The following is a 19,483-nucleotide window of genomic DNA, read 5'->3' on the forward strand; positions in this document are numbered from 1 at the left end:
CATGTTCTCTCCGCCCCATGGCATAATGTGTCATTCTGCAGAAAGCTTGCTTTAAAACTGAAACAAATGTAATTTTATAAGTAAAATTGTTTGAATTGCATGAAATTTGTTATAAAATTGCAGCAAAAAAATCCGCCCCATGGCAAAGTGTGTAAAACGTAAAATTTTCTCTCCGCCGTCAAGAGAGGACACACAAAAAATGTGCCCGGTTGGTGGGGGTATCACTTAGGTATCCCAAAATGCTAGAGCAGGCCCTGATGTGGACCACCAAAACATTCCACAGGATGTCCCCCTTGGTAAACATTTTATGGTAAACACCTTTGTTATGATCATGTTGTTTAATTAGCTTCTTGATATGCCACACCTGTCAGGTGGTAACTGTAGATTATCTTGGCAAAGGAGAAATGCTCACTAAGAGGGATGTAAACACATTTCTGCACATAATTTGAGAGAAATGAGCTTTTTGTGCATATGGAAAAGTTCTGGGATCTTTTACTTGAGCTCATAAATCATGGGAACAACACTTTACATGTTGTGTTTATATCTTTGTTCAGTATACATAGACTCAACACACAGACATTGATAAGCTTACCCTTGGAGAACCCAGATTTGCCAGCCTACAAATGTCCAGAACTGGATAGAAATATAAAAAGGGAAATGTGTACTTATGAGATGCTTTTAAGGCAAGGTGACAACAAATGTTCCTTCTCTGATACCTGCAGGGCCAAAGCCTCTCGTGTTCACAGTAGACCAGCATGGAGTATTGATTTGTCCAGAATCACTCAGATCTGAGAGAAATGTGTTGATTGTTTCCCAGCAGGTCCCTCTTCTAGTGATGCGGTGGGATAGAAGAAGTAAGAGGTAAAGCCATCTCTGCCAAGATGCAGCTCGATTTGAGGAGTTGGGCCCTTGTGATATAGAGGTTAAAAAGGCATACCACAGCCACAGCATACACAGGTAAAGTTTTCACTTCCTCACCTTGAAAGATGGAAGACCAATGATAGTTTGACAGTCTTGATATCACACCCATACCTGTATCTGACATTACAGAGCACAAGTATTTTAGTTTAATACATTGGGGGCATTAAGCCCTATATATGACTATTTTTATAAGGACCATTTTCAGTATTATAGAATTAAAGGAATGGGGGATACCTAGTCAGTTGTACAACTGAATGCATTCAACTGAAATGTCTGTTCCGCATTTAACCTCTCTGAATCAGAGAGGTGGGGGGCTGCCATAATCGACGTCCACGTCTCGGCGGCCGGGGAACAGTGGGTTAACTGCCTTGCTCAGGGGAAGAACTACATCTTCTTTTAGTAGTAGTAGTAGAAGAAGAAGAAAAAGAAGAAGAATTGCAGCAGCCATACAGATGTTGTAGTAATAGCAGCAGCAAATATGTGGTTGCAGTAGGCTATGCAGTGGTTCTCAAACCACTCTTCGAGTCCCCCAGACATTTCACAGTTTTGTTGTAGCCATAAGCTAGCTCACCTGATTCAAGTAGTCAAGGGCTTGATAATTAGTTGACAAGATGGATCAAATGTGCTAGCTCTGGAATGGTTAAATACATGGAATGGCTGGGGATCACTGAACCGAGGTTTGAGAACTACTGGACTAGTAAAGACTGGAGGAGGTGCAGTCCATTTGGCAACAAAAAACTCTGAGACCCATAATGCCACACGTTTCTGGTTTCTGTCATGTGATTTTTTTCTTTTGACTGGCACAGTTACGTTTGTCAACAAGGGGCTGCTTTGTGAATATATTGGTATTTGGTGAATTCGTTCAGTTTTCTTTTGAGCGACATTAGCTCAATATCTAAATTGACTAATGGACAGATGCAAATAGAACGCTGTTTTGTTTTCTCTTCCCATCATCATGGCAGAAGTAGAGGAGAAGGTAAGCCTGATCTTGTCTGTCAGACATTACAGGAATGTTTTGCAGTCAATTCGACAATCGACTTTATCTTCATGTATCGGTTTTCCAGGAAATAATTCAAAAATGTAAATGGTTTAATTGCATTTGCGACCTCGTGTGCAATCATGCATTGTAATCGAGAATGCCTGGACATGGCTAAACAATGTAAACAAAGACAACTTAACACTTAACAGTATTTTCCAAGCTAGCTACTCTTGTACTATTGCTCTATTATGTATGTCATGAGTTTGCTCTAGCAGATTGTAAAGGCTTGCCCCTGTCCATTAATAAACACGTGTAATTTAGGGCAGGAAACCAAGTGAAGAATCCACAGATGAGTCTGAGGTAAGTGTTGTGTGTAAACAATAAGACATTTCATTAATTTAGGCTGAAGTAACTGTAGCAAACTTCTATGCTGTCTGCATTGATGCTATCCCCACCTGTACAACAACCTCTTATTTTACAAAAAAAAACGGCAGATTTAGAGAAATGTTCTCATGCAATTTTCTGGACCAACAGCAGAATATACCATGTCTGACCATGTCAGAGATGCATGCAGTTGTGAAATACACTGTTGCAACAAACATTTAGATTTTTGGATATGTTGTATATCATCCAGCTCCTTTAATTTGGTGTCTGTGAAGGGCTAAATCAAATATAGCATGCCAGACTGCTAGGGTGAGGAGCAGCCTGTCTCTAAATGATACAGAGAATGAAATGTCAGGAATAGCCAGTACATTGAACAATTCCATCCCTACTCCCCAAAAGAAAAACAATTCAGAATGAGGGGGGGGGAAGAGAAATCTCAACCAGTAAATGAAAAGTCTGCTGCCCCCTTATCACCGGTCCACAAACAGAATCCCCTCTACTACTTTAACACACAAACACTGACAGGCAACAACAACAAAAAAAGCACCTGGGACTGCATGATTGTATGTCCCCTTTGAATTGTTACAGGGCCCTGTTTATTTAGTGATTGTGTTGTAGCTTGCCCGTTTGCTATTCGCCTGTCTCTGTCGCTGGGTTGTCAGCAGACAACACTTGATGCAGGCAGTGAGAGGGCAGCCGATGTGTTTAAGGCTTTGCCAGAGATTACTAGATAGGAACCAAGTAACATGCTCCCACCAGGCTCTTGGCCCATGCTCCGTTCACTCAATTTTCTCCCCTCGTGGGTTGTTGAAATATACATTTTCTGTCAGACTCCTAATTTAGCACACCCTACTGAATATTTATTAATTGAAAAATGTGTTGATGTGGTAGAGCCTCATCAGCCTAAAAAAAAAAAAAAAAGGAAACTTACCACACTAACAAAAGTCTGCAAAACAGTGCATGTCGTCTCTGTATGGGGCGCGAGTTTGTTGTTGTTCTGTGTTATGGCTCGGTAAACCGTGACAAATGCCCATGCATTAGAAATTTCACAATGGGAATAAACAGGAAATAGACATGGCGGTGTGGAGTGGGAAAGGATGGTTCTTGGAAATGACATTCTCTCCACACATTGCCAGCCCTCACTTTCTCCCATAGTGCTCATAAAAGCAGTCTTTGTTTTGTGTTGATGCACCATATAGGCGGCCACAGTCTATGCAGCATTGGTTATAAACTGGGTTATGGGGAATATTCAGGCTGTGACCGCAAATGTACACAGGAGAATATGGCAGCAGTGCTTATTCTCTGGATTCTAGGGAGGGCTGTAATCCATTTCAGTTCCTGGGACAGTGTGTGAAGCAGGCAGTAGAGAGGTTGGATGATCTGGTTACAGGTGGAGAGTTGACTGACCTTTGACATTTGTGTGACCGTGTATATCTAGAATCATTTACCTTGCTGATAAGGAATGGGAATTTTGATTGATATTGAATTCCCTACCTTGCTGATAGGGAGTGGGAATGGAAATTCTATAAACTCCATACAAAATTCCCATTCCCTGTCAGCAAGGTAAATGCATGAATCTGTGCCAGTGTAATAGTCTTTATATTATAGATGAATCATGTTGGATTGTTTCAACTAAATCCCTATTTAAACTAGGAGGAGGACAGTGTGGAGGAGCCTAAGCTGAAGTATGAACGATTGGCCAATGGGGTGACTGAAATTCTCCAAAAGGATGCGGCCAGCTGTATGACTGTCCATGATAAGGTACAGATCCTAACCAACCAGGGCTCTTCAGGCTAAACTAAAATAGATTTCAAATGTAATTGTTTGTGCACGTTTGATATATATTCAACATTGATTGGCATTCTCTCTGTAAAGTATGGAGAGGCCGGCCACCACACATTAGCAGCCACCAGCCATTGTCATTTTCCCTTGTTCCATTTCATCCATCTTTTTGCTCCCCTCTTCTCTTTTTGAATGTTGATATTTTTCAGTGGGCCACTCTGAGCTGGATGGCTAATCGTCATGGCACCGAGTGCACTCATGCACGCCTGGACAGAGGACGAGTCATACCTGGTTCTGTCTGCTCACCTGATGTTTTATTAGCCACTATTGATTTTCATTTATTTATTTTTACTTTGAGGATTTTCTTCCCCTTTTCTCCCTCTTTCATCCTACAAAAAAAAGCAAGTGTGTCAGAGTGAGAGACGAGACATTGCTGTGCTGAAATGCCAGATTTGATCTGACTCTCTTTTCTTACCAGTGTTTTTGTGCTTGTGTACCTCTTGCTGGCTACAGTACCTGCACTGTCACACAGACCCCCGACCCAGACAACCCCCAGCACCTTCAAAACCACCAACACTCCGGTTTGCCTGATGTTGCCTCATATTTTAAGTGCCTGAATCGGGATTTAATTTGAACAATTCCGTTCTGATAAATCCTTTTAAAAGTCACTCCGCCTCGCAAGGTTGACCCCTTTATTTATTTATTTTTGGTTATTTTATTTGGGGAGATTGCAGGGGCTCTGTTTGACATGCTCAGCTGTGCCTGTAAATATAAGCATTTCATTACAGACTGCACTGAAGCATGGTGGGCTCACCGTACACGCAGGCCTGGGGAGGGAGGGAGGGATTAGGGGGAGGGTCTGAAGCTGGGCCTGGGTGGAAAAGCGCACACTTAATCTAATGCCAAAAAGGTACCCAGTTTTTATCATTTCTTGTCCCAGCGGACCTACACACACACACACACACACTCTCACACACATACTCAAACACACTCTCACACACATACTCAAACACACTCTCACACACATACTCAAACACACTCTCACACACATACTCTCATGGCAGAAGCAGGAAACATGGGGAACCAGTTTGTGCTCTGTAGAAAATAATAGCTTTACGGTGGGCAGGAGAGGCGGTGGTTGGGTTGTTGGCTACGTGAGGAGAAGCCAGATGTACAGTGCATTTATTATGTTTAACCCTTTTAATTTGAGAGACAAAAATACCATTTCACACTGTCTGCTTTAATAAATAGGGTTTTCCCTCCCCCTGTAATTTCACAGTTTTTGCCCCAGAGCAAACTGATTCCACCCCACTCTACCCGCCTCCCTCAGCTACGCTAGACAGGGTGCATTTTTAATCCTCTTGCCACAGCTTTCGTCAGTATAACATTTTTGCAAAAATCTTGGATTGTTCCCAGGTGTCTTAAAGATTAATCTCAGGTTCATTCCATTTCAGTTCCTAGCGCTGGGCACTCACTTTGGGAAAGTTTTCCTTCTGGACATCCAAGGCAATGTGACTCAGAAGTTTGAAATTGTAAGTACTCCATACGATCCCAAAAGAGTCACTTGCTCTCTGCCTCAGAACTTTCCCAGTCATTTTAGTGTCAATGTTGTTGTGGTCTCTCCTCAGAGTCCAGTGAGGATCAACCAGATCAGCCTAGATGAGAGCGGAGAGCATGTTGGGATCTGCTCTGAGGATGGCAAGGTGAGAGCTCTCTGCTCAGAACTGGTGGCCATAAAGGAGGGCCCCTAAATGGCACCCTATTCCTATATAGCCCGCAGGGCTCTGGTCAAAAGTAGTGCACAATGTAAGACAGGGGTAGGCAACCCTGATCCTGGAGTGCCGCAAGCACTTTGTGTTTGTGATTTTTCCCGATCTGGAAGATCAGGTGTGTTGAATTTAGGCAATCACTGAACTGATCAATTAGTTCAGATGGTGAGGTGTGGTGCCTAGTTGGAACAAGATCCTGTGGCACTCCAGGAAAAGGGTTGCCTACCGCTAATGTAGGGAATAGGATGCCATTTGGGATGCATCCTAGATTTCTGCACCGTCATTAGGTGGGTATGCATGACACATTCAGACATTCAACATCACTTTCCACATACCCCATGCAATTATACCATTTAATGAACTCATATCATTCATATTTAGGATTTAATAGAACCTGTTACCTGGAGAAAAGTCATTTAGATATCTGTGCCCAAGTTCTCAAAGAAGATTTACAAACCAGAAGCTGTGTCTTCCTCATACCTGTTTACTTTCATAAATCTACACATTTCTAGGGATTCTGAACAAGCACATGTTCGTGCTCGTGTTGTGAGGGGAACGACTCTCCCATCCATCTGCCTGTCAGTCATCAGATCTCTATGGATACCCTGTCAGTGTTCTCTGCCTTGTTGTTATCTCTCCTCTCCTGATCATTATTACCATCCTTCATGGATCCTGCAGTCCAGATGTGCTCTCTGATATCGCCCCCTCACATGCACTCCAGCAGCAAAACAAGATCTTGTCGACACCGAAAGTGGCGCCGACAATTAAAATTGCCGCCACCGCAGTTGTTCATCCTCGACCAATTCAGTTTGCCGTTAAGCCATGTCAATCCTTTCAGATAATCCAGAATCATCTATGCGATTCAAGATGGAGAGTGCAAAGGCCGTGATGTTGTTTATGTTTGCCTTTTTTTGACTCGTGGACAGTCGAGCTGTGGTACAGTATAATTGTTGCATTAGATATTGCTGTAGCTACGCTAACTGCGGCTGTGGTAAAAACCTGGTATCAAAGCACCGGAGGGTTCAGTGAATCAACCTGTCCACTAATTGGTGACACGGGAGATGGCTATCAGTGATCCAATACATGTCTTACTGTCCAGAACTCCCCCTTCATACACAACAGTGACTCTGTAACTCTGACTGCTCCCAGACACCTGCAGACAGACATTAATTAGGGACAGAGATGTATTTTGCCAAAGGCCCTGGTCTATTCAATGAACCCTGTAACTAGGTTGGAGGAACAAGTTGGAAAAACATTTCTATGTATATATTAGTTTGATTATTTTTCATTTTGTACTTTGACTGATCCTTTCTTGTCATTCTATCATGTCTTTATTGCAGGTTCAAGTGTTTGGACTCTACACAAGGGAAGGCTTCTGTGAGAACTTTGACTGTCCTGTCAAAGTAAGCAGATTTCAATATTCTTTTGACTTCATACTTTTATGACAAGTTGAGAGTATATGTACAGGGTGGTATAATAATAGCCCACACCATAACTTGTATGCGTTCTAAATGGATCTAATTCCCATATTCTCCAGGTGGTGGCGTTACACCCTCGGTTCAGCAGTTCAAACTACAAACAATTTGTCACTGGAGGCAACAAGGTGAGATTGAAAGGGATTTTTCATTGTGGGTACAGTATACAGCCCATCTCAAGTGTTAGCAGGAGTGTAGTTGAAAACTGTTGCGGATTAGCTAATGTGGACAGAACTCTATATTCATGTTTTAGTTAACAAATATTCAGCATAAATTAGCCTTTTTTTCCCAAAAAATTGTTCTGGTGAAACAGATTCACTTGACCCCCCCTGTGCTTGGTTGATGGCTGTGCACACACAGGCCTTTGTTGACTGGTGTGAAAGCCTCCTACTTTCCCCTGTCTCTCGTCTGGAGTGCACTCCGGGGCAAGCGGCCCATTTTCACAAAGTGCTGCTCGCTCAACAGTGTTTGAAAGGCAGTGCTTCACAAGCACACCAAATAGATGTCATTATCAGGAGGACCCATAGTCTTAGGGTCCCGGGTAGGCTGACACAGCAGTCTCTTCTCTAACATACCCATAAATGTGTCTCGGATTCAGAAAACACTTTGTTAGGTACTAATGTTCCCTTTCCATTGCCAAAGACTGCAGTCTGCCGCAACACCACTTAGTGCAAATGACACAACAGATAAACAAATCTGTACAGTACGGTACAATCCCCCCAACAACACTGGAGAAAAAAAGTTATATACATACTGTCGTGTCTTTGGCTATGCTGGATTAAGTGATATGACATGCTATTCTATAAAATAATTTCTCCGTCATCAATATTACCTGATTGAGCTAATCATGTAAATGTAATTAACTAGAGAGTCGGGCACCACAAAATAATATTTATAGAGCTGTTATCTTCCGAATAAACTCTTAAAGACCTAGTAATATTTTGCATCAATAGCAGTCAATATTAATCGTCATCTTAATTCAGTCTCATCTGAAAGTTGTAAATTCTTGGTTATCTGCACGAACCCTGGGTAACAAGTTGAACCAGCAATACAAAATTGGGTTTAATTATTTATTTACTAAATACCTAAATAATCACACAGAATTACACATACACATAATTAAATCATAACTTGATTACAAATTACGTCATAAAGGAAAACATCCCTAGCGGGCGGAACAGATATGACAGCTTGTTACACAAAAGAAAAGGAGCTGGGTTTGAGTGAAGGAGCGTGAAGACTGAGGAACAAAGGCCGAAGCTGTGCTATCGTAAATACAGTATCTTATGCATTCTAAATTACCGCCCATTTGGAAAAGGAAAATGCAATAAATATTTACTCTGAGCTGCGCTTCGGTAGGTTGGTGGTAGATGGAAGGCCGTGTTGCCCAACCGAGTCCTTTGAAGAATATCTCTGGTGATCAATTGGTTACGTTGTAGTAACATCGTTGTGTGATAGACGGGATACTCTGTCTGTTTCTTCCTAACCCTCGTTTGCATCTGCTGTTGCTAACTCAACGGCTAGGTAGTATCACTTCTGTAGTGAATAAGAGTTCAAAGTTCATACCATTCGCAACCAAAGCTCACGCTGATGTTGGCTTCGTTCTGTAGTTATGATCTGAACCATTCCGACATCGGACCGTCGTCCTACATCCTCGGAACAGGAGGTTATATTGTCGTCAAGGGCTTATATAGGAGGGGAGAGGAGGGCGTGTTTGAAAAGTTTTATAGCCTATGTCCCTTCACAGGGGCGGGCCACTGATTGAGCAGAGCCCTATCTCATGAAAACCCAAATCTCACATTTTAGAAGCTTAAATCACATTTCATCCCATCACGAATAATTTCATATTCAAACATTTAAATTGAACAACAATTCCATGTGAATCTGATAACTCTGATGTGTAGACTTTCCACTGTAGAGTTTGTCATCTTATCATTGATCAGAATGTCTCAGATGACAACCGAACTGACATCATATTCATTAAGTACCACCGCATATGTTCCATTGGTCAGATTACCAGAATATAGTTAATTTCCCCCCACCTTCTGATGTTCCCAGAATCTCTATGTTAACCAAGTGTTTTGCAAATGTAACTTCAGTAAGGTAGAGAGAGGAAAAAGGGGGGAAGAGGTATTTATGACTGTCATAAACCTACCCCCCAGGCCAACGTCATGACAATACCTACAACACTGGAGAAGGTAAAAGTGTTTAAGCTGCTCGGCTTATGAAACGCTCATTGTTAGTGTTATTTTTCCATTTTCTCACAATTGGTACTGATTTCTTTCCTCCCCGTGTGCTCAAGACCCTCCATAAAGCACCCTGTGAGGAAAATCAATAAGCCTCAAATGGAGCCACATCCTGTCAAAGGCAATTCAATTCTGTCTCCACAGTTCTTCCAGTGTCATATCCTCTCTTTGTGGAGAGAACTGTTAACATTTCCAGACTGTTGAATTAAAGGCCGGGGCTGTCTCCCTCTCGCCCCCCCCCGTTCATAATAACTAAAGGCTATTGTACATCCATCTGTATGACTGTGACACTGAGAGATGCTTTTTATGTATATGGCCTTCTCTGAGGTGAAGCCACAGCCGACTGAAAAGAGGGACTACAGCCATCGTTATGTCTCAAAGCCATTGACGAGAATCAGTGATTCAGAGAAATACCGCGTATGCCGTCAAACCTACGGAAATAATGAAGTCGTCGAGAATTGATTTTGTCAGTCTTGTACCACAATCTTTCATGCCATCTTTAGTTTACCCTTCCAGTTATTTATTCACATCACGTCATACATAAACATCGATCACTTAGTTGAATCAGGTAAAGATGGCGTTGAAAGACGATGTCTGTTTTACTTAATATTTACGATAAAGCTCAAGTTGAATACAATCCTCCCACTCTGGGAGACCCACTGACACAACAGACTGTCCTCCTGTCCCTGTGCTCTACTGCCCTCTGTTGGTGGATGTGGAAGAACCTCAAATCACTGCTCTAAGGACACGGGTCGTGTGTGCCTGTCTTGAATCCATGGTGGTAAGTTGGATATTAATGGCACGTGGTCCTGATGCGAAATGTTTTTTTTATGTTGCTCTCCCAAGCTTCTTCTGTATGAGAGGAACTGGCTGAAACGCTGGAAGACATCCACTCTGCACGAAGGGGAGGGCACCATCACTAACGTCCAGTGGAGGGCCAATCTCATCGCCTGGGCCAACAATGTGGTAAGGATAGCAGTCAAAGCTTCAGATACATGGGCTTTACAAGAAACATGGTGAACTTTTTATTGTATCTGTTTGGAATGATCTTTTTTTTTTTTTTGCATCATTCAGCGTGTGATCTTTCAATAGACGCCTTGACATGTCTGTCACAAACATGAAATGTGTAGTGCGTTAGACATGCAAAGGCCGAATATACTCTGTTTTTTTGTCTTGGTCTCTTTCAGGGGGTGAAAATCTATGACATCAGCACCAAACAACGAATCACCAACGTCTCACGGGATAACGTCAGCCTGCGGCCGGATATGTACCCATGCAGTCTGTGCTGGAAAGACAACTCCACCCTCATCATCGGCTGGGGCTCCTCCGTTAAGATCTGTGCTGTGAAGGAGAGGGACCACGCGGAGATGAGAGACCTTCCTAGCCGTTATGTGGAAATTGGTGAGGGCGGGGCATGCATGTGCTAGTCACAGTATTAATGTAACGTCATGTTTTGTGGGGCTTTACTGCAACAGGATGTGGAGGTGATGTGGAGTCGTTTGGGCTTCTCTCTTGCAGTGTCTGCCTTTGAAACCGAGTTCTTCATCAGTGGCCTGGCGCCTCTAGCAGACCAGCTGGTCAACCTGTACTTTGTGAAGGAAAACTCTGACCACGTGGTACTGTTTGGTTAGATACTGTGTGATGGAATGGCTTAAGTGGTCACAGACATGATATTTAAATGTTGATCTGGTCAACATGTTTACGTGTGTGTGTATTTGATCAGGAGGAGGAGTTCAGAGCGCGGCCTCGTCTGGACATCATCCAGCCTCTCCCAGAGGGCTTTGAGGAGATCTCATCAGACGCCCTGACCGTCCGCAACTTCCAGGAGAACAAGTGTCGAGACTACCGGCTGGGTGAGTCAGTCAGAAACCTCCCCCCGGCAAGCACTACTCCGAGAGACAGTCTGCATTTCCACGTTCTAGCTACTTTAACCTACTCTGCAGGATAGATCACATGCTCTGTCCTGTACCCTCGTTGTCAACAGAACATTCTGAGGGAGAATCCCTTTTCTACATCATCAGCCCTAAAGACATTGTGGTGGCCAAAGAGAGAGACCAGGATGACCACATTGACTGGCTGCTGGACAAGAAGAAGTATGAGGTCAGTATTTTTAAGGATCAAGGATATCAAGCAGACTTGGTATGAGGATTTCAATATTTTTGCGACGTTGTACAGTATCTTCTCATGTGGTCAGTTGAGAGCAGATTTTCAGGAAATGTGTTGCATTGAGATACATATTATAAACCTTATAAGACATTAGAAGATATGCGTGCTTATAACAGGTAATAATGCATTATACAGGAAGCTCTGATGGCTGCTGAGATCAGCTTCAAGAATGTTAAACGCCATGAAGTCCAGGTACTGTATAGGCATTGGTCATGTTTTATTCGTACCTTGAATAGTGCTATTCACTCTCTATTCTCGCTCCTATTTTACCTGCACATGTATTTTACCGGATCCCACCATAAGTCAACCCGCTTTAGCAAATTAACGACGCAAAGGTTAGTAAAGTAACCTTTGTCTTCTCAGTTGGTTGAAATCAGATGAAACTACAGAAGATGCAACACTTGATGAAGTTGCAGAAGACACAGTCCATTACTCATGTTTTGTTCCCTAATGGACTTTCTCTTCTGTTCTAATCAGAAAATTGGGATGGCCTACATAAATCACCTGGTGGAGAAGGGTGACTACGACACCGCTGCCAGGTACTACCAGCCTTTTAGTTCTTTCAGTTGTGTTTCTTCTGCAAAATACCAGTACAAGAGTAGATTAAGTGATTGTTCTCTCTCTCTCTCTCTCTCTCTCTCTCTCTCTCTCTCTCTCTCTCTCTCTCTCTCTCTCTCTCTCTCTCGTTCTCTCTCTCTCGTTCTCTTCAATCCAGGAAGTGTCAGAAAGTGCTGGGGAAAAACATGGAACTCTGGGAGAATGAGGTGTACAGGTTTAAAACCATTGGGCAGTTGAAGGTGAGTCAGTCCACGTGACTTCGCAAAGTGATAGGGCCAGGACGATACCCGTATTCGTGATACTCCCTAGTATCGTGGCAAGGAAATCAAACCCAAAGCAGATTTAACTTTAGGAAAACACCCCTAATGTTGGACACAAACAAACATTATGTTGTCATCCAGTCACATGTATTTATTTTCCAAGCTAGAGCACACAATATTTTACATACAGCAGGTTTTAAAGAACCAAAGAGTTTGGTCTGCTTCGTGTTTTCATTTTTGCCATGGAAGAAATATTGTGACACAGGTGTCATCCCGGCCCTAAAAAGTGATATAGGATGGCATTAAAGACTAAGTACTTTTTAGAAGTAACAATACTCTGTGTTGCCCTCAGTACTAATTGTTGTTGTAAGTATCTCTTTATCATTTTCTCCTCCCCATATATACTCGTATAACTCTCTCTCGTCTCCTTTTGTCCTCCGCGCCTCTCCTCCGGTCTCTCTGATGGCCTCTCCAGGCCATCAGCCAATACTTGCCCAGAGGGGACCTGCGTCTCAGACCTGTCATATATGAGATGATCTTAAATGAGTTTCTAAAGACGGACTATGAGGTACGTCTGTCTGTTCCTGATGTTATTCTTACTGCCGTGTTGTAGTATTATATCAAGTACTCAAGAAGAACCGAATATAGTTGCAGCAAATATGAACTCATTTACACAGCCTCTCTCTGCAACCTCTCTCTCTCTCCAAGGGCTTTGCCACGTTGATCCGCGAGTGGCCAGGAGAGCTCTACAATAACATGACCATTGTTCAGGCAGTCGCCGACCACCTCAAGAAGGACCCCACGAACAGCACCCTGCTCACCACACTGGCTGAACTGTGAGTGACTCTCCTCTGGTTTCACAATTTGGATTGACATCATATCCTCTCAATTGTTGCAATGTCCATCTCCCGTTTGATAAATTGAGAGCGTTTGAAGTGCCACTAAGCTGCGCCTTTGTAATGTCCATGCAGGTATACATATGACCAGCGGTACGACCGAGCCCTGGAGATCTACTTGAGACTGAAGCATAAAGATGTTTACCAGCTGATCCACAAACACAACCTCTTCTCCTCCATAGAAGACAAGATTGTGCTCCTCATGGACTTTGATAAAGAGGTGGGTAGCCGGAACATCATGCATAATCTTTTGATAAAGTCAACTCCTTGCTGTATCATAGGACCTTGCACCTGTATTGCTGTGTTGTGTATACTTGTCCTTACTTGAACAGTAATATCATCTTGCCTTTTTTTTTATTTTTTAAGTCTGTCTTTGGAGTGCTTTAAGCTGTGCAAAAGTCATGGAAAACCTTTGCCTTGAGTCATCGTGCCTCGCACACCTCTTAATGCATTTGGATTGGAAGACAACAAAGGTCATAAGTCACTTTGTGTTTATCCCTGTCTGAAGAATGGGTTTATTTGTGTTGTCAGAAAGCTGTCGACATGCTCCTGGATAATGAAGACAAAATATCGGTATGTGTACCTTGCTACCCTTGATCTTTCATATAATTATTTTTTTATATATATATATAACTGCTAACCACGTTTCTGTCTTCGATGTGCTACAGACCGACAGAGTAGTGGAGGAACTCCGGGACAGACCTGAGCTGCTACACATTGTGAGTCACATTATTTTTCACTAGTCAAGTTATTTTCGTGATTTTAAAGTTTCTCGTTTCCTGTGATAATCTTGATTTGAAAATTGTATGACTTTAACAATGCATCCCCCCCCCTTCCCTCAGTACTTACACAAATTGTTCAAGAGGGACCACCACAAGGGTCAGCGGTACCATGAGAGACAAATTGGCCTGTATGCTGAGTATGATCGGCCCAACCTGCTGCCATTCCTCAGGGACAGCATCCACTGCCCACTAGAAAAGGTACTTAGAGACACTTTCTCACTGCCCGCTCAAATACAAATGTCCATGAAGTACATTTCTTTGAGTTGACATTCATATGATCTTATCAAGTATGTCAGATATATTAGAACCATGATGAATCATCTTACGTGTACAATCCTTCAGGCTCTGGAGATTTGTCAGGAGAGAAACTTTGTGGAGGAGACTGTCTTCCTGCTCAGTAAGTGTCCCCGTACAGTTTATGTTCGTAACGCTCATGAATAAGCCATTTATAAATGCTCATAAGTGCTTTATAAATTGTAACAAAGGCTTCTAGATATGGGGGCCGGGGGGCAAGCTGAACTAAACCACCAGCCAGTCAGGTAATTGACTGCATTTGGTCTGAGGAAACTGACCCACTGTTACTTGTCCCTCATAGGCAGGATGGGGAACTGTAGACAGGCCCTTCAGATGATCATGGAGGAACTGGAGGATGTGGACAACGCCATAGAGTTTGCTAAGGAGCAGGATGATGCTGAGCTGTGGGAGGATCTCATCTCCTATTCTATTGATAAGCCACGTAAGTCACATGAACACACAAGCACTTTCAAACTAACGTGGTCCAAGCACACCACGACAGTCGTGAAGAGGGCACAACAAAACCTATTCCCCCTCAGGAGACTGAAAAGATTTGGCATGGGTCCTCAGATCCTCAAAAGGTTCTACAGCTGCACCATCGAGAGCATCCCGTTGCATCACTGCCTGGTATGGCAACTGCTCGGCCTCCGACCGCAAGGCACTACAGAGGATGGTGCGAATGGCCCAGTACATCACTGGGTCAAGCTTCCTGCCACCCAGGACCTCTACCATGCCCAAAAATTTGGCAAAGACTCCAGCCACCCTAGTCATAGACTGTTCTGTCTGCTACCGCACGGCAAACGGTACTGGAGTGCCAAGTCTAGCTTCTAAACAGCTTCTACCCCCAAGCCATAAGACTCCTGAACACCTAATCAAATGGCTACCCAGACTATTTGCATTGTCTCTCCCCCTCTTTTACACCACTGCTACTTTCTGTTGTTATAATCTATGCATAGTCACTTTAATAACTCTACCTACATGTACATATTACCTCAACTAACTGGTGCCCCCACACATTGACTCTGTACCGGTACACCCTGTATATAGTCTCGCTATTGTTATTTTACTGCTGCTCTAATTACTTGTTACTTTAATTTTTTTATCCTTATTTTTTTAAACTGCATTTTTGGTTAGGGGCTCGTAAGTAAGCATTTCACTGTAAGGTCCACAAACACCTGTTGTATTCGGCGCATGTGACTAATACAATTTGATTTGGATTTGTTTAAATAAGTAGGTCTACAACATAGTGTTTCCATCACTGTCATTTTAAGTTCCTCTTTTTATCCTCTTTCTCAAGCCTTCATTACTGGTCTCCTTAATAACATTGGGACACATGTGGATCCCATCTTGCTCATCCACCGCATAAAGGAGGGAATGGAGATTCCTAACCTCCGAGATTCTCTAGTCAAGATCCTACATGACTACAACCTGCAGGTCTGAATATCAGCCAATCACATATTGCACCTAGAATATCACCGTAACAACAGATGAACAGTCCAGCCTTACCTCTTCTCTTATTTGTTTCTCTGTATCTCAGATCTTGCTGCGGGAGGGCTGTAAGAAAATCTTAGTGGCTGACTCCCTCTCCCTGCTCCAAAAGATGCATAGGACTCAGATGAGAGGAGTCCGAGTGGATGGTGTGTAGATGGTCAGTTTGAATATGTGTTAATGTTTACTGCTTAAGATTGACTTAAACCTTGTTATTCTTGACTTTTTCAGAAGAGAGCATCTGTGAATCCTGTCACGCATCAATATTACCATCAGGTGGGGTTACCTTTAACATTATACAGTATTATGTTTTATATTTTTATACAGTGTCTACACTACAGTATCATAATTGGGACGCTTCTTACCATCATTATATTTTAAGCTATTCAACACACCTCTATTCAGTAATGGCTCTAGCTAATAAACTCATCTGATGAGGCTTGCTGGGTGGAGCAAGATTATTTAATGCTGAATTAGTCTCAGACATCTGTTTGCAATTTATGTTATTCTTCAATAACACAAACTCCAAAGCAAATCAGGGGGAGAAAAGGTTTATTCAGAGAGGACAAACCAAGATGTTATGCTGGGAGGTAGATGATCAGATGTCAGTCTCCCCTGTCCTCCGCTTTTCCCCACCGAACAACGGAACAGGATGCCATTTATAATCCCCCACCCTAGCCTGGGGTTGCCAATCAGAAGTCCTTGTAGTACAACTTGGCCAATGGCCAAATATCAAGCATCCTGCCCCCGACTTAATGTACAGACCAATGACAACGTGGCACATGCCGCTCTGAGTTCAGGAGTGACATTCCACAGATCCCAAACAGATGTTGAACTGAAACCCAACTCCTATTTATAATTCGCTATTGACCATTTGTACTCTAGTTTTTAGTCCTTTCAGCCTCTGCGTTGTGTATTAATCTTCAAAATATTCTTATACTTCCATTAATGCATTTGCTCCTTTTGCTGTAGAAATGGCTCAGAACTTCAGTGTGGCTGTCTTCCACTGCAGACACATGTTCCACAAGGAGTGTTTACCTTCTCCTGGAACAGTAAGTATCTACTCCATCATCTCCCCTTCTCTTTCTCACTCCATATGGACTTTCAGATAAGAGCAGCATACTAGGGACTAATATGGCTTTTGCTTTTCACTTTCAGATTCCTGGAGTCCAGTTTTGCAACATCTGCAGTGCAAAGCGGAGAGGACCAGGAAGTGGGATACTGGAGATGAAAAAGTGACAGGAAATGCTCACCTTATCATGCAATCGCTTCGTCTTTCACCAGTTGGGATGAATGGCAGTCTCTGGGTTGATAGATTTGATCCTTCTCCTTTGCTACGGTGTGATCTTCTGAATCAATGCATAATATATCATTATATTAACTGTTACCAAAATAAAATAATACATTTTGCACTATGACCTCTTAATACACTTCTTGCAATTTGCTTTGGAATCCAAATTCCAAATAAAACGCTATTGAAATCTCAATGTGTGCTAAAAGTGATCTATGATTTTAACTGTAGCTCATTGAAGAATATATTTGGTCCTACAAGGAAAACATTACTTTTGGTCTTCAGTGACAACACATTTGTGGCTCAGTCGGTAAAGCATGGCACTTGCAACACCATAGGTTGTGGGTTCGATTCCCATTGGGGCAATCGTTAAAATGTATACATGCACGACTCTAAGTTGCTTTGGATAAAAGCTGTCAGCCTCTTCAACCTTCCATTCAGAGACTGGCTACCCGTGACCGAAACAGAGGCTGGCAGGTGCAGCCTAAACCAACTGACCATACCAAAGTCGAACTGAATGGTACAAGAGATCACCCATCCCATATTTCTGCTAATTAATGAATGTCACTTTAAGACCGCAGGACATTTTTGATTTCTTAGGAGTTCACAGTCAAGCCAACTGGTTTGCGACTATGACTTCCCATTGTAGCCAATTCAACCGCATAATTATAAAAAAAGATTGGTCAAATTACTCAAGCATAGATTGACATGTTTTTTTCTAATTTGGCACAGAAACTAGAGTCCATGATTAACTTGGTCAAAAAGAATGGCACCGATTGGCCTATAGGTGGCGGTGTTATAAGCAGTCTCACTTAAACCTTCATATCTGTCACCCTTAGACAATTGAAACCTTGTAGGTGTCTTTTCTCATGCTCAACAAATTTGCCTAAAGGTCCTCAGGATCATAGAGAAGGATAGAGGCCTGTAGTAGCCAGAAGGCAGTGTTAGCATGGGCAGCACCATTGAGGGCTTCCATCATTCTAGCGTCTGTGACGGCTATCTTCTTCAAGATTGGCTGATCCCTCTTGATGACCAGTTGGACATGACTCCAACAGGGGCCCCAGGGATTAGCCAATGATATTGGTAGTCCCAGACAAAAGATTGAGGTCACTTAGAAATGTCCTTGTTTTCCATGAAAACATACATGAAATGAGTTGTAAAATGAATAGGAAATATAGTCAAGACGTAGCTCAGTTGGTAGAGCATGGCGCTTGTAACGCCAGGGTAGTGGGTTCGATCCCCGGGACCACCCATACGTAGAATGTATGCACACATGACTGTAAGTCGCTTTGGATAAAAGCGTCTGCTAAATGGCATATATTATTATATATTATTATATATTATAAGACGTTGACAAGTTTATAAATAATGATTTTTAATTGAAATAATAATTGTCCTTCATACTTTGCTTTCGTCAAAGAATCCTCCATTTGCAGCAATTTCAGCCTTGCAGACCTTTGGCATTGTAGTTGTCAATTTGTTGAGGTAATCTGAATAGATTTCACCCCATGTATGTATTTGTATATTTTATATATATTTTTATATATGTATATATATATATGTGTATGTATGTACATATATATGTGTATTTGTGTATATGTATATGTGTATATATATGTATATATGTATGTGTATTTGTGTATATATATGTATATGTCTGTATATATATATATATATATATGTGTGTGTATATATATGCGTATATATATCGATATATGTATGTGGATATATATACGCATATGTATATATGTGTGTGTATATGTATATATATATGTGTATATATGTATATATATATATATTTGTGTGTATATATGTAGATGTATATGTGTATATATGTATAAATATGTGTGTATTTGTGTATATATATATGTATATATGTATACGTGTGTATATATATGTGTATATATATATATATCTATGTGTATGTGTATATTTTTATATGTATATATATATATGTATATATAAGTGTGTATTTGTGTATATATATATGTATATGTATAAATATGTGTATATATATATATATATATATATATATATATATATATATATATATATATATATATATATATATATATATATATATATAAATAAATAAATGTGTGTGTGTGTGTGTGTGTCCATATTGTTTACTTGTGGATATATCGTATGTTTCAAGAGAAAATAGCCTAATTAAAGAAAAAAGCATCTAATCA

General features: G+C 41.7%; 1 protein-coding gene across 1 annotated transcript; it reads left to right on the forward strand.

Annotated features, from left to right (window-relative positions):
* The first annotated feature begins 1,709 nt into the window (after nt 1-1,709).
* Nucleotides 1,710-17,487, forward strand: LOC124039771 (vacuolar protein sorting-associated protein 41 homolog). Its single transcript, XM_046356130.1, has 28 exons — nt 1,710-1,897; nt 2,222-2,260; nt 3,938-4,045; nt 5,521-5,598; nt 5,695-5,769; nt 7,176-7,238; nt 7,373-7,438; nt 10,403-10,522; nt 10,744-10,957; nt 11,075-11,172; nt 11,280-11,409; nt 11,541-11,656; nt 11,858-11,914; nt 12,200-12,261; nt 12,438-12,519; nt 13,016-13,108; nt 13,249-13,376; nt 13,512-13,656; nt 13,968-14,009; nt 14,105-14,155; nt 14,279-14,416; nt 14,561-14,615; nt 14,814-14,954; nt 15,810-15,946; nt 16,050-16,149; nt 16,232-16,276; nt 16,973-17,052; nt 17,159-17,487. The coding sequence occupies exons 1-28, from the start codon at nt 1,877-1,879 to the stop codon at nt 17,237-17,239; spliced, it is 2,565 nt and encodes an 854-aa protein (XP_046212086.1). The 5' UTR covers nt 1,710-1,876; the 3' UTR covers nt 17,240-17,487.
* The last annotated feature ends 1,996 nt before the right edge of the window (nt 17,488-19,483 follow it).

The sequence above is a fragment of the Oncorhynchus gorbuscha genome, linkage group LG07 (assembly GCF_021184085.1).
Source record: "Oncorhynchus gorbuscha isolate QuinsamMale2020 ecotype Even-year linkage group LG07, OgorEven_v1.0, whole genome shotgun sequence".
In the NCBI taxonomy this organism is placed as follows: domain Eukaryota; kingdom Metazoa; phylum Chordata; class Actinopteri; order Salmoniformes; family Salmonidae; genus Oncorhynchus; species Oncorhynchus gorbuscha.

Excerpts from the sequence above, each read along its gene's own strand:
- LOC124039771 (XM_046356130.1), top strand. The coding sequence starts at position 1,877 with ATGGCAGAAGTAGAGGAGAAG. Across the intron at positions 10,958-11,074 it reads TAGCCGTTATGTGGAAATTG|TGTCTGCCTTTGAAACCGAG; the intron begins GTGAGGGCGGGG and ends TCTCTCTTGCAG. Across the intron at positions 14,417-14,560 it reads TCCACTGCCCACTAGAAAAG|GCTCTGGAGATTTGTCAGGA; the intron begins GTACTTAGAGAC and ends ACAATCCTTCAG.